General features: G+C 37.8%; 1 protein-coding gene across 2 annotated transcripts in view; it reads right to left on the reverse strand.

The window, feature by feature from the left end:
* Positions 1–13,371: 13,371 nt before the first annotated feature.
* BRIP1 (BRCA1 interacting helicase 1) overlaps positions 13,372–15,660 on the reverse strand; it is a 47,490-nt gene continuing 45,201 nt past the window's right edge. For both annotated transcript variants that reach the window (XM_048324622.1, XM_048324621.1), the window contains exon 20: positions 13,372–15,054. In XM_048324622.1, the coding sequence (XP_048180579.1) occupies positions 14,201–15,054 (854 nt within the window). In that variant the 3' untranslated portion in view covers positions 13,372–14,200. The remainder of the gene's footprint in view (positions 15,055–15,660) is intronic.

Below are 15,660 nucleotides of genomic sequence, written 5' to 3' on the forward strand. Positions count from 1 at the left end.
ACCAGTAAAACAGGGGGTTTAGCTGCCTTGATGAACTTACACATCCACTGTGGATTCATCTTTAAAAAGCATAAATAGCACAATGCATCAGAAAAACCCAGACCAAGTCATTCCCCAGCTTGTGGCTTTATGAGTAACAATAAAAACAACCTTTATTTATTTTTCCACCCATAAATATCAGAGAATGTTAAAATTTGGCACAGAATCTATCTGCATCTCACAAATCAGTATCATGCACTGATAGAAGGATGGGAATAATTTCAGAGATAACAACACCTGCTTGTGCCCCAGGGGAATGAGGTGTAAGCTCTTGGTGGGGTGGTTCAAACAAAATAACATTTACCCAAAAAACCCCACCCCAAACTACTCTGCAAGCTACATATTTCTTACTTTAAGAAAGAATGCACAGGACTATCATGGCTTACGACGACTTCTCAGATGATTTCCAAATGTTTCATTACTACAGAGTATGGGATACAATTTCTGATCCAGATGCTTAAAAGAACAAATCTAACAAAGAAACTTAATCTGAGCTAGACTTGGCAAATTTTCCAGAAAAAAAAAAAAAAAAAGTAGAAGGATGTTTTGGAAGCTGCTCAAACAAAAGCCAAAATGGAAATATGCCTCTTTCAACCATACCCTGGGCTGCTGTTAAAAATAAGAGGGACACTTAGAGTTTCCACAAGTGTGAACTGCAGCTGAGGTTTATAAAATAGAAAACTTCGATGTCAAAACTGCCCAGGAACAGTTCTTTACTTTTATCTTAAGCTAAAGGCACCATTCTCTACACTGTATTAACAAAAAAAAAAAGATATACAAGAGGTCTTGCATATACATGGAAGATTCCGGATCAATTAGAAGGAAAACATCCATTTAAAAGAATTATTATTATTTAAAAATAACCCCCAGAAGCATGTAGATGGCAGAAGAGTGACACAGTCCCCTACTCAGTAATAATGCAGACTATATAAACTTTAACCTGAGCATTTCAAAGCGCCTAATGAGCACAGGCTAAACTTACAGAGAAGATTTTTTTCACCTCTATACTGAGAAACTGTAGGACAGAAAGCTCAAATCTGGTTGGAGTCACGTAGGATTTATGTGAATTCAAATGTGCTGAGGTATTGGTATTGCTTTATCTGATAGCCTTTTTCCTCCCCTGAAGAAAGACAAGGCTAAATCTTTGTACAGCCACACATCTCTCTATAAACACCAGGAAAATTTCAAATCTTAGCCAATTCTTTTTTATTATTATTATTTCAAGCCATTCAGAGAGGAGAATGAACCAAATTTATGTTTGGCTCCACTTACTTCTGGGAAAGAATTTGGCCAAATGTTTGTATTCCATCAAGAGGAAGAAACGATGAACTTCAACAATAAAAATAACCAATACCATATACAACTTACATATGGAAGAATGGTGGTAATTGTCTGTCTTTTCACCCCCCTACCTTATATTATTGCTGTATGGTTGCAATTTAAGAAGTAGAAAAGTTCCCAAAGTAGAATTCCTACAGTGAACAAGCCAGACATAACTACTACAGGGAGTATCCCTGCATACCACAGGCTGTGGGGAGTTTAATTATGTAAATCTAGAATACCATATTCACGTTATATAAATCAATTTTATTCTAATTTCCTAGCAAGGAGGAAAGGCTCACAGAACCCAGAGGTATCAGAGTTAGAAAACATCTGCAACAAATCTAATTCATTTATTTTTCTACTGCCACTTGGCTCCCAAAGTGTGAAAAATGGCTATCACTTAGTAAAGCTGGTGTCCAACTACTTGAAAGCACACTCACTCTGAGAATAAAAGTTAAATTGCAAATGTTCTTACCTTGATTGAGATTTACATTTTATAATAGCACAGAAATTTATAAGAAGGGAGAGTTCAGTATATAAAATTTATGATGAGTTTAGATGCTTTAACTTCACCTCTATTTTAATTACGTAACAAGATACCAAAGTACAATTTAAAAAAAAGACCCTAATACAATCATTAATATAGACATTTAGACTCCTGTCAGTGAATTGTGGAGCTTTTAATTTCCCTGTGCATGACTGCAATGCTGGTTTGAATTCAGCCCCACAATGGCCAAGACATTTCCCAGAGTGATAACAAAGAGAGGTTTTGTTACGGCTGCTGGAGGGGTCAGTGGCAGCTGCACCCTGGGCCTGCCATAATCACTATAAAATACTGGCCTGCAACAATAGCTGCTCATTGGAATATAAAACAATTGGAATGTTGAATCTGGAATTTCAGCAGCTGCTACTGGACATTTTCCATAGCTTTGAAGCATCAGCTATCAGTGCACTCATTTTCTGCGTCTTTGCACCCCAGCTCTCATTTTAGTGATAAAAAACATTTGTGGGATTGTACCACGAGTCAGATGCCTGATATAAGCCAGTATAAAAATAATCCCACAAAAATGGCAATATTCCTAATCCAAACCATTCCAGACACGCATTTTGCAAAGGCAGTTTCTCCAGGAGCTGCCCTCGTGGAACAGAGGAACAGCCTGAAGCACAGGGTGAGACAGGAGAACGGAAAAGGCAGAGCCTTTCCAGCTCAGGCTTTCCTTTCAAGCCAGTCTCATCTGCAAAGATACCTGAGTTTATTTAAGCCAAACTTTATTTTTCTCCAGGAAGCAGGTAAAATGACTGCATTTTGCCACTCACAGCTTCAGTGAGCACTGGCCTTGCCTGATGAAAGATCACTTGATTATCAGCATCAGACAGACAATAAATCACAGTGCTGTGACTGTCCCAGCACTTTATTATTAATATACATTGGACCAGCCTTATACCAGCTTTGTTCCTGTATTTTTAAATCTCTCTCTCTCTCTCTAAAGAATATTTAAAGAAATTATTACATATTTTAAAGCAAATTGCAATAGAGTGGAATCAAGTAATTCTGCTAGATTACATCAGGCTTTTTCTGACAGGCATGAGGAGGGAGGTAGGAGATAAAACAACATAAATGAAGCACTAATTAATCTATAAAAAAACCCCCAAACAACCTACATAAAGTGGCTCTGGAGGCCCAGCCCTGAATTTAAAAAACAATTAGTTTATGACCACCAAGCCCTGCTGTCTCTGCTGTGTGTGGGTTTGCTCAGAGGATTCCGTTTGCAGCAGCCCCACAGACAGAGCTGCTGCCACAGGTGCCTTATTCCAGACAAGTCTATTCTAGCAGGGCAGGCCTAAAGTGAAACAAGCACAAGATTATAGATCCAGTAGTACATCTAAATAGAAAATATCTGTCTGTCAGCACCAGTGATAAAAACCATCCTGGTAAAAGTTTTGTATCAGATGCTGAGGATAAACCTACAATACTTAGGGGAAGTTACACATCTCATGCATACCCCAGACAAAGGAAAAATAAATTTCCAGGTGGGAAAGATAAGATGTTTTTACATTTCCTTCAAGAGAAGGAAAATTCATGTCTTAAAAAATAAGGGATCAAAAGCACTGGTAACTGCAAGACAGAATTCAAAGGTTGACATGTATTTCTTACTCAGCAGGATTCAGTTTCACTTAAATATAGCCCTCAAGGAATTAAAGAATAAAATATTCAGTCCCTGACACCTAGAGCTCTCAGCCTTCCCAGAGAACAGGGCAATCATGGCTGTGAAGATAAATACATGGCAGATTTTGCAAACACACATAGAGACATTTACTGAAACACTGCTTAGCTTCTTCCCAGAGTTACAGATCCATTTTCTCTTCTTTAATAAGGCTTCAGCAAACAGTATTCCCAGAGAGTTGAAAACAGCACTGATCCCAGTGAGGATCTCCTTATGGAAACATGAGGAACAAACACTGTGGCTGAGTGAAAAGAACTATATTCAGTGTCCAGCACAAGGAAAGCAATTCAGACAGATAATTCCTGGGAGACAAATGATTCTGGCACCAGCAGAAAGAAGCAACACGAAAAACCTTTTCCAAGGTCATCTCTTGATGCACACCATCAGAAGGGGAAAGCCAGACTCATGGAAAATATTTAATCCATTGACACAAACTTAGGTGAGTTCCAATATTCCCTGGCCATCAGAACATCACCTCCTGGAAATTCTCAAAAGGCAAGTGCTCAAGAGTTGATGTGTGGGCCGTAGCCCTTCATACAAAATACAATCACACACTGAAAAACATAATTTGATTTAAATTAATCAATTAAAATTGGTAACTAAACAGATCAGTTAAACTCAAAGTAGCAGGGAAAGACAAAATGCAGAGCAGAAAAAGAACAGGAAAATTGTGAAGGAAAAGGAAAATTGTCCAAAAGAAATGTGACAATTTCAGTGTCAAACACCATGGACAAGAGTCCTTTGCAGCAGATTTGACAATTGGCTGCAATGCTTGAGCACTGTTTTAGAGCGTTTATATGCACTGGTGTTCTATTAGAGACAAACATCAGTGTGCAATACTGTCACTGATGTTCAGAAAGAAGATGATGATTATGGTTGCAGAACCTGTACATTAATAGCACAGCTGAGCCTGTTCATAGCAATATATTCATTTCAAACAACGCCAGTAAATACTTATTTCTGCAACTATTTTCAATTTTTATCTGTCAAGTGATTAATCAATATCCATGTGCCCAACAATGAACAGTGCAGTAAAGAGAATTTGGTTTCCAGAGAACAATTTCTTTTTGATTTTTTGGAAGTGTAATATAGGTCTGTGCTTCATAAATACTCAGTAATGATCTACAATCTATGTGTGAAATGTTTAAAGAATATTTTACAGCTCACATGCTTCATTTATTTTAACTTATACTGTATGAAGCCACCACCACATTTAACTGGTGGTATCAGCTGACATAAGCAACTATTTAACATCAACCAAATGCAGTCAGACACTAAAATTATTTAATGTAACTAATGTCAGATGAATGTTATTATCCTCCTAACCTTCCAAGATATCTATTTCAGTGCTCATATATAATAAATAATTACCAGTCACAAATACTTTGCTTCAGAAAAAGCCACTCTTCATTTAGTTTAGATTGTCAACAAAAGCAACGTTAGGAAAACCCAAGCTGATGTAAGGGTTTTCATGGCATCTTTTCAACAACAAAGCCTGGATCCAAGATCTGACCACTCACAATTTCTAAACCAGATTATAAAGCTAAATCCATGCAAACCCTTAATGGATCAGGATTTTATTTCGAGTGCTGCAAAAACTTCAGTTGTGGCCAAGTCTTATCAGCTACGGTGGCAGCCAGATTACAGGAGATGTGCCATGGATAAGTATGAGGCACTCCCAGCTTAAACCAATTACACACTTAGCACAAAGTTGTCAAACTAGAGACCAATGCCAAATCCTGACATGTAATTTCTGTAATGCTTACAAATTTTAAGGAGAATTATGCTGAATGCAGAGCCTGTAGGAAGTGCAAAATAGAGCTGGGAAAATGTATGGTGGAAAGAGCAGTGTTTGGAAACCCAGATGATTTCAGTGGAGTGTAAATGAGGGATCCACACTAACTCAAGCTTTACCACTGCAAAATCTGCTGGAGTCCACGGTTCAAACTCCCCTGCATCTATTCATGGGCAGACAGATCTATTAAATTATTTGCCAGCTGGGAGCAATTTCTTTTACAATAAGCAGTGGAGTGAGAGGTAACTACAAAGCAATCCATAGCTGTCCTAATTACTCCTTACAGGCAGGAAAATGTGTGATAAAATGCATGTTTTGTGATTCCCTTCCCCTTTACTTGCTTCAGCACTGTTAACCTGTAGCTTCTGACAGCCTTCTACAGTGCTCTTAAACCTGGTGAAAAACCCTGAGACAGACAATCACTGTACAATTTAAGGCTCATAATTAGCAATTATTTCATGCACACTTCACAATAATAATCTGTTACGTACTAAGGGGAAAGAAACATTAATGAGCTACTTCAGGAGCCGCTCTGTGTACTGTGTTTGCATAATAATGAGGCCCAATCTGCTGGAAAACACATAAAGGACAAATTAATAAGGTCGTCATTTTTGTCTAATGATGCTTAATACAGTTTGAGCAATCTGCTCGAGACAAAAGACGGGCACTCAGACATAGCCGATTATGCATTCGCGTGGCAGCTGAAATCTTTATTAAACAGAATGATGAATCTGATTAACATGTGATAACAAATATACAGTCTGGGAGCAGGGCCCTGGCACCTCCCGCCAGCTCCGCTCCGGCCCCTCCGAGGCTTTACTCAGATTGAGGTCAGACTGGAATTCCCGATAGGCGCATTAAGATAAAAGTTTGCCAAATGTGGTAACGTGATGAACAAAACAATATCCTGTTATATAAAAGCTACTGTCTCAACAGCTGACTGTCTAATCAGTGATAGCAACAACTCCTTAATAAGTTTAAAATTTTAATTGTGGGTTTCGTTCGCCTTTTAACATATGAAGGACGATTTAGTACATTAGCTAAGCTACATCTTAAAGCACCCCTACATTTACGCTACCTAAATATTCTCTCTAATTCCAAAGTACTGCCTTCTATTCCTTCACAAACACAACTATATTCCCAAACAGGAATGTACAATTATTTAGGGCGTTTTAAGCAATAATAAAAAAATAATAATAATTTATATGCCACTGATTTCACGTTAATGAAGGTTTCTAGGTCAATGGGGAACACATGATGTGACTGAATTTGTCAAAATGTAGCAGTAAATTCAAAAATCTGATTTTCAATAGAAATAATTGATAAAAAAGGAGGTTAAAAAAATGTACAAGATGCAATTTGTTAATCCCACCTTAAATTTAAGTCATGAAAATACAGCATTGCCTCTTTAAACAGCGACCAAATCTAAGAGTAAATAACAGCTCTTAAATCCAGGGATTCTATTTTAAGCTTGCTTTGCTGGAGCAATGTGATTTCTATTAAATGAACAATTCCTTGCCTTCCAGAACCAACTGTACTTGATTTATAGTCAGCACATGACATGAAGTAATTTAAGATGACACACAATACCTCATGACAATGTACATGATTTAACACAGGGTGGGCAGCAGTAGAAACTATAATGTTGATTTTATCTCCACAAATATATTGCTCAGCAACAGCAGGAGCTTGGATTCAAGAGTATAGAACTGGGAGCTAAGACTGACTGAATCACAGCTTCTTCACTTTAATGCATCTGTGTTTGCTCTGGTAAATAATAGCACATAATAAATAATCATTTTCAACTCCTTGGACTTGATCTGTGTGCCTTCATTTACATGAATATATTCCCAATTACAAGACAACAACAGCCAGTGGATCTAAAGCAAGGAGGTGATAAAATTAAAGCTGTATTTACCTCTACCATCATTCATCCCCAGTCCATCCTACCTTGCTAAATAAATGACATTATTTTCACACACAAAATAGAAACACCCCACCCCCCCGCAAAAAAAAGTCGTTTCCTTCCTCACCCACCCCCCCAAACTCCACATTCAAGTCACCTGGCACATTAATCTACCCCTAAGACATGGTTAGCTCCAAGGAGAGATGCCAGCTCTGACAATGGTTTCCCAGCTCATTGGAAGATGATGGGATACTTTTTTTACCCCCAAGCCTCTCTCGAAACAAAGACAGGCATTAGGAGATTAGATGTGTCTCTACCAAAGCCATGAGATCTCAGAATGACTCTCCAAAGCCAGATATGGGGGGGTTTAGCCTCTTGCAGGCCTACAAGGTTCCAAGGTTTCTTTCTAGGGGGTACAGAAAGAATATAAGGGAAGAATGGGAAAGGAAGAGACTCATTCAAAAAACCTGCAAGATTAAACAGTGTCCTTTTCGCTAAAAACCCCAGAAGTTCAATCTACAGGTGGGCTGAGAACAAAACACTGCTTTTACATTTTTAAGCTAAACTCAGCTGATCCCATATTTACACCTGATGGAAGAGCCAGAAAAAGACAGTTCAGAAGATAAAAAACCAACTCATTATACCTCAGAGGATCCCTTTATTTCATACTCTGCCAGTATAAATTCCCTCAATGTAACAGTTCATTCTGTTTGATACAAAATGAATGCTAGAAATGCCATGAAACCTTTGTGGTGGTGTTTGAAATCCCAACATTCATGGCAAATGATGCTTCACAAACTTTGTCCCATCACCACACTGTCATCTACTGCATTTCAAACAGCTTGAACAGTTGAAAATGACACACAGGCCAAAACATCAGGATCATATTCAGCTCTTGGCAAAGTTTTAGTCTCGGAAATCTCTCACTGAATTCAACTCTATTTATATCCGAGGAATAAATGAAGGAAAATGCAGGGAAGGCAGAGGTGCCCTGGGCTTATCTGCATGGCTCACTCTGGATGGAGCCTCACCCTCCACTTCTAAGAGTACAGGAAAAATACAGAGTTTTCTCATCTAGATTTCAACGGGTCCTATTGAGAATTCGGTTTGCTCCCACTGAAATACAATACTTACAAATAAATTTCTTCCTGTTGACTCCATTAAACCGTGTCCATGTTCATCCTTCAGGGGCTGATTAACTTCTTTTTTTAGTGCCAAAACTAACATAAAACTACATGTCTGAAAATTCAAGTCTACAGCACTTGTGTAAATATGTTTTGTTCTGGTTTTCCTTTCATGTAAGACATGGATGGTTGCTATTTTCCTATCCCTTTTCAGATGTAATACTACAGACATTGCAACAAATTAGGTATAGACAGTTCCAAATATATTCAGTGACCTGAACTCAGTTCTTCACTATCATTTAAAATCTCTGTGGTAGAAATCAGATAAATCATGTAAAATTGATCTAGTAAATATTCATTCTACCTTTTACAAAAATAGTATTTTAATATTTCCTGTACAAATCATTCCATGAGCATTTTATTATACAAAACAAACCAATCTGACTTACCCAGGACTGCACTTTATTTCTGAAATGAGTAACCTCAGCTCCTATCAAAGGACATGGAGAAATGGACTGAAGGACACAGCTCCTGCACTGCAAGTAACTTGTCAGAGAAGATTCCTTCTCATTCCAAATAGCATTTAAAGATAAACTGTCATTCGAGTCTTTCAAAGAGAATGAAAAAGTGATTTATATAGGCATCAAGAGAGATTTTTAAAAGATATAAATGCACAAGTTGCATTTCACATTTCAAAATGTCAGAAAGATGGCAAAGAATGCTCATTAATTCCTTCCAAAAATGAGTCCTTGTGGCAAAAATCTCATCTCATTAACTGTGCCATCCTAACACCACTGGATGGGAAAAGAATTGCCCACATATGAAATAAAATGAGTACTTTATATTTGATCTCTGCCACCTGAAGGACCAAAGGGTTCCATATTCCATGGGCTGACACCTGGAATGATTTCCCATCAAACACAGCACTTCTGCTTTAACCACAGGGCACATGTGGCCAATTCAAGGACTTTAACTTGTAAGAAATGGAAAGGATTCTGTTCTCATTATCCTTTTCTTTTATTGTTCAACAGGATCATATGAAAGGACCCAACAAATCTGGGAGTGGAGGGGACACTGGAGTTCACCTTCAGTGTCTGGTTAAATATGCAGAGCCCACAGAGCTTTGAGGAAGGAAAAATCTCACCATGAGCTTCCCAAAAGGTCCAAGGGAGGGGTGTCAGTGTTGTGAGTGGTATTTCATTTACAGCAAAAGGGTTTGACAAATGTTAGCTGGTATTTATCAGTAAGAATTTACCTTTCACTGGCATCTGATAAATCTTCAAAGTTTCTTTAACGTGACCAAGACTTGCAGCATCTGAGATGACCAGTATGACATTATCATCTTCTGAAATGGCATCTAGTTTACACATACAATTCTTAATGGGTTCTTTACTTCTTACATTGGCATTTCTGAAGAGTTTCCAGATTATTTTCAGCTCACTATTACTGTAGCAAGCTTTTCTCAAAATTCCTATAATTTAAAAAGTGGGGTGTAAGACTTATATACACACATGGTTTTGAATACAGTACTGTTCAACCACGCTGCAAACTTTCCACATTTACAAGATGGTAATTTAGGCCCTGATCCAATACCCACTGCAGGCAGTGAAAAGACTTCTATTGCTGTAAATGGCCCTTGGAAGAAGGCCTTATTTAAAATTTTTAATGTGTCCAAAATTTACTTTTCAACAGATAATTTTCCCCTTGTTATTAGTCCCAAATCAACCAGTGAGCTTGAATCCACTTTGAATAAAGCCATTTATTTTTCATTTTCAGATTTTTTAACCTTCCTCGATCAACTGGCATCTGAGATTCAGTTTAAACAACATAAAACTTCTTGCTGACAACAGACACCCTGGTAAGTGTAGACATTCCTGTACCTCAGAATGCTTTTACTGAACACAGGGATTCCATTTCACAAGTTCTGCACCAGAGATATGATGATACTGATAAGTTAAGGGAGAGGAACAAAAGGTTCCTGATGAGATTACCCAAATCTTAAAGGTTCTTTAGGGAAAACAGAGAAGCAAGAAGTGGCCTCCATGACCTGGGCCTGCCTTTATCCAATGTGGACTTTTCTAACTGGCCTGATTTTAATAGGTCCAGAATATGGAATATCTCCCACTACTCCTCAGACATGGGTTTGGTTTGCTGAAGAGATTTGTCCTTTCTTGGTTTCATCATATCCAGAAGACTGTTTAAGCACGAAGCAGCTCTAATTGTTTCTGCATGTAACTGATGAGAATATCTTGTAATTACATCATTATCACACACGGCCCAGTGGCCTGAAGATGAAGCTTATTTTAAAAAATAGCAGAGTTGCTGTTACTTTTATCAGCCTTTAGACCTTCCCAAATTAAAGTGTCTCACAAAACCACAAAGAATTCCAAAAGCAGCTCGTCCTCACTTTGTTCAATGTGCCAGCCACAGACTAAAAACCAAATTCATACAAGGTAGGTAACACATTAAAGAATAGGAGTGCAATCGTTTGGCTTTTTGATACTTCCATGCAAACATGCACTGCATTCACTGAATTACTGTGCCAAGATATTCCCCAACTTCTCACAGCAACTGGTAGCAAATTAACACCTAATCCTGAGAAGGAACAAACCGCAATGAATGGGCCACTATGCTCCACATAATTCCTTCCTGCCTTCCATAATGGCAGAAGAAGCTGCCTCCAGTTAAGTCTCAAATATCAGATGCCCCTTGTAGCTCCAGATGGGTCAGCGTGGCAGGACTACCGAATCAACAAAACTGCCAGAAAAAATAACTTCTTTTAAATTCTCTCCCCGCCAGAAGGCTTTCTGCAGGTCTCTGGTGCATTCCTGATAACTCATTTATCCAGTGGAGAAATGAACCAATTATTTTAAAATATCCCTCCAGCATCCAAAGCTGGGAAAGTAAAAGGGTGGATCAGAAATCCCATCCTTCCCAATGAAACAACTGTTCTTACCCTGTGCTTTGGGCAGGATTTCAGCTCCACAGACAACACAATAAAGTCCTTTCCTGCAAGGCTGGTTGTGTGTTTCCTTCTAACAAAGCAATGCACAAAGGCATGTAAATACTGGTTTGCATACTCTAACTGTGCAGATTGGAACATTTAAATATAAATAAAATTAAATCTATTAAAATTGCTTCAGAGAAATACAGCACTTGAAATACTCAAAGGAATCTGGTCAATGTTTATCATTTGTATTAGTTAATAATTCAATATACAACACGCTAAAAATGCTTAACCTCACTTAAATAGAAACACTGTCATATAAAATATGAGGTATTTTATGGCCTAGAACACTGCAGGCTATCAATTTGTTGGGAATTTTGCAAAGGAGTCTGGGATGATTGGTGCCTGTTTCCCAGGAGAAACAAAGGTATCTGTTGAGCGTGTAAATCAGAGATCCGCAGATCAAGAAGAAACTATTTCATTGTATTATTTCACTTGAAAAATTAAATGATAAATCATTCTTAATTCCCTTGCACCTTAACATTCAGCAGCCACTCAGAACAGGTACTTTAATCCATGGATGTGGTACCTTTCTCTCTTGGGAGGAGCCACTTTGCCTAAGGGCAGCTTTCCTTCTCCTGCATCTCCTCTGAACTTTCAATCCTTGAATAAATTCAAGATTTTGTTATTATTTTAGGCAACAGAGATTATAGTGAGCAATTCTATCAAAGTAGGAAAAGAATTTTCAATATTTTGGCTTTGATAGATGTGATAAATCCAAATAAATAACTCCAGGAAATTTGGTATATTGACCACATTTTGCAGGCTGGGCAGCATTTAATTCTGAGAATCACCATAAATATATTAACTATAAAGGATATCCTTACCTCTAAAATATCAAATAACACAGTTATTAAAGAGAAAGATAAATTAAGAATGAATCTGCACCAAAAGAAACAGTCCACCCCTTACCTTCCAAACCCAGCAGAACACAAAGGAGTTTTATCCACCTGTTGATTTGAGTTTTTAGAGGATAGAAATTTTTTCAAGAAAACACGGTATCAAGTGATGTTTCAATACATATTTTTAAAATAATGGTTCATTTGATACAAAATGTAGGTGTTAGATGAGTGTGGTTTGACACAGAGCAGGCCTTGCCTTAAAGGATTTCTGATCAAAGGAAGAGGCACCACAAGATCAAGAAAGGAACAATCTGCTCCAGATAAGAAAAAGTAGATGGATTTTCTTCTTTTTTTTTTTTTTTTTTTTTTTTTTGAGTGTTATGGATTTAAAGACAGACAATCTTCTGAAAGACAAATAAGAGGCTGTGGCTGTGGGCCACTGGATGAGCAGACAAGTCACAAAGCTTAAGTGATTTCTGTTATCTATTTAGATACACAAAATGCAAAAAGTGGTTTGGTGCAGAAGATTTGCTTTAGGAAAACTGAGGATCAAGCCAATGCAGTCTGGGAAATGTGGCTGCAAAGCACCTGCCACAGCTGCCAGGACAGCTCTAGAGGCCAGTAACCAACAGTAACTTCATCATTATTTAAATAGAAATGAAGAATATTTATCCTTAGACATGGTCAGATGTTTTCAATACTGGAATTTCTGCCATCCCAACTAAACCAAAGCCATCAGTGAAATCCAGGAAACCTAAACCAAGGAAACTTGATCATCAATATTGCAAAAATGGAACCAAATGCCTCATGCCAAATACTGCCAATTAAAGAAATGCACGTGTTCTTGCCATTCTTGCAAACAGTGCCCAATTTCATAAAGGTGCATTTATTGTGTAAAGAAAGGGCACAATTTAAATCCTATTGATATGAGCACGTTCACAACTCTGTAGAGATGGGTTCAAAATGTTATTTAGATGAATTTCTGTGGAAAATAACCAGTTAATAACTGCATTTCTACTCTCAGACAAAAAATATCAATACCTATGAGCCAATCTTTAGATTGCAAAAATCCTGCATCTTCATATTAATCTAGGATGGCAATGAACAATCTTTTCTTGAGATGTCAATATGTTTTATTACAGAAAAATCCTGGCTGTTTTCATTGCAGTAAATGAAAGAAATACTTAAAATACTTAAAAAAAAATAGACTGGGCAAGATTCAAAGACCTTTGTGTACAATTTACATTTTATATGTTACATGTAAAATGTGCTCATAGGACATAGAAATAATAACAGGTTTTGACACAAATAAACACAGAATCCAACCAACAGAAATTAGATCCTCTCATAAAAGGAAAACGTAAAGAAACCTCAAGTTTTTCTCTGAAGAAGCCTCTCATCCTCAACAAATATCAAAATGTGCACAGCTCCTGCTGGACATTTTGACGTAAGAAATTGGAATAAATCAAAGTACTGAAGAATATACCTGTTTTGGTATTTAGGCTCAATCTATCTATTACTTGATCTGCAAAGATATTGTTCTATATGTTTTATTTAAAAAGAATGTTAACAAGTACAGAAACCCATCATTTGGTTAAATGGGTGTTTTGCTTTCTGAGGAAAACCACAATTATTTGACTGTATTTAATGGTGGATTAATTAAATCCATAATGGACAAACCAATAATTCCAAGTCAGATCCTACTTGGGTTTCCATTTAGATAGATCCTACTTGGGTTTCCATTTAGATATCCAGACATGATATCCTTTAGCCATGAAGTCAGGATGAAGAATCTTCATTGTATCTCTACAAAACTGCACATTGCAAAACTCTCCCAGTGAAAACCCAAAAATATAATGAGAAATGGAGGCTGAGGGTAGCTTCTGATCCATGAGGACAAGGGAGCTGTAGCTGCTCACCATGATTCCCACAGAAATTGTCACCTGGTGCCACTATTGCCCAGCAGAAAGGATGACACACCTTTATTTCGGGATCTGGAAAGGCTGATTTTCCTTTTAGGGGTGTCCATCCCCTGAGATCCTCCCTGCTCTGCTTCTGCTGCACCAGCCACCTCTACAGCATCAACTGCACTGTCCCTGCTCCTCTCATTTTCCATAATTCCATGGGGACTTCTCCTGCCAGCCTCAGTTTTTTCAGTCACGTTCAGTGTTTCTGCGGCGTTGATGGCAAAAAGATCAGCAGGGACTGTGGAGTTCCCACATTCCACCCAATTCCCAACAGCACAGCAGGCCGGAAGGTGGGGTTCAATTCTCTGTTCCTCTGGTTCTGCATCATCATAGAGTTCTGGGGTGAAGTAAATGCTCTCATCCTCATCCTCAGCCACATTTAATGCTGAAGGCTCAGCTCTCCCTGCTGCTGAAGGGAAATCCCTGCAGGGCTCAGCTGGAAGCTGGAGTTTATCAGGATGTCCTTCAGCAGCTGGAGCCTCAGCATTTTGAACTGAAAAATGAGTTGTTTCCAAACATGATTCTGGTCCGCTTGGTTTATGTTCTGCAATTAATGATGATTGGCATTGATTTAAATTATCACTAAGGTCACTAGGCCAATTCACATGCTCCTGTCTGCTGCTCACTGTGGCCCTGCAGTTCTTGGCCACAGGAGTTGAAGTCAGTGGTTTAGAGCAGCAATTCTCTTCCACAATATCAGCATTAGTCCATCCATTCATTTTTTCTGTCTCCATTTTAATTGCTGGCATTTTGGGGGAGGAGTCCATATGTTTCCTTCTTTGTTCTACGTGGTGAGAATGGCTCTCTACATCAACTTTTTGGTCACCTGGGAAAAATCACAAAACAAATGAATTATATCTGATTTACAGCACGTTTAGCACATCAAAATCACCACTGTTTTAGGTTTACGGTGATTTTATAATACTCATTAAAAACAATAATACAAACAAAAGCCCAGAGGTTACAACTATCCTTGCACATGAATTGTCTTAATTAAATGAATAGATTAACAGGCATATAAAGGTAGAGTATGACTGGATTTGAAATCTATAATATTTTATTATTGTGCTATTATCTTATTCACCTCTTTCTTGATTGAAATGAAATCGTAAGCTTTCCTAAAATTTAGGGATGGATTTTACTTGTGAAGCTGGAGCTAGAGGAGATCACGTGGAAGGTGTCTCACAGCAATGTCTAAACAACAGATGTAGCTTGAACCAGGGCACTCAACTTGCAATAATGCTAATCTTGATGTGTTTCAAATGTATTTTAAATTATATTCATAGTGTTCAATGGAAAAGGAAATTAAAATGAAAACATTTTTGATTGTACTATAAACTTATCAAACATTATTGTTTTCAGACAACCAGATGGAATGAGAATTAATTTCAGTCTGTTGAGCACAACTCATCCACATTTGTGAATAATTATC

Source organism: Corvus hawaiiensis, chromosome 20 (genome assembly GCF_020740725.1).
Source record: "Corvus hawaiiensis isolate bCorHaw1 chromosome 20, bCorHaw1.pri.cur, whole genome shotgun sequence".
NCBI lineage: Eukaryota > Metazoa > Chordata > Aves > Passeriformes > Corvidae > Corvus > Corvus hawaiiensis.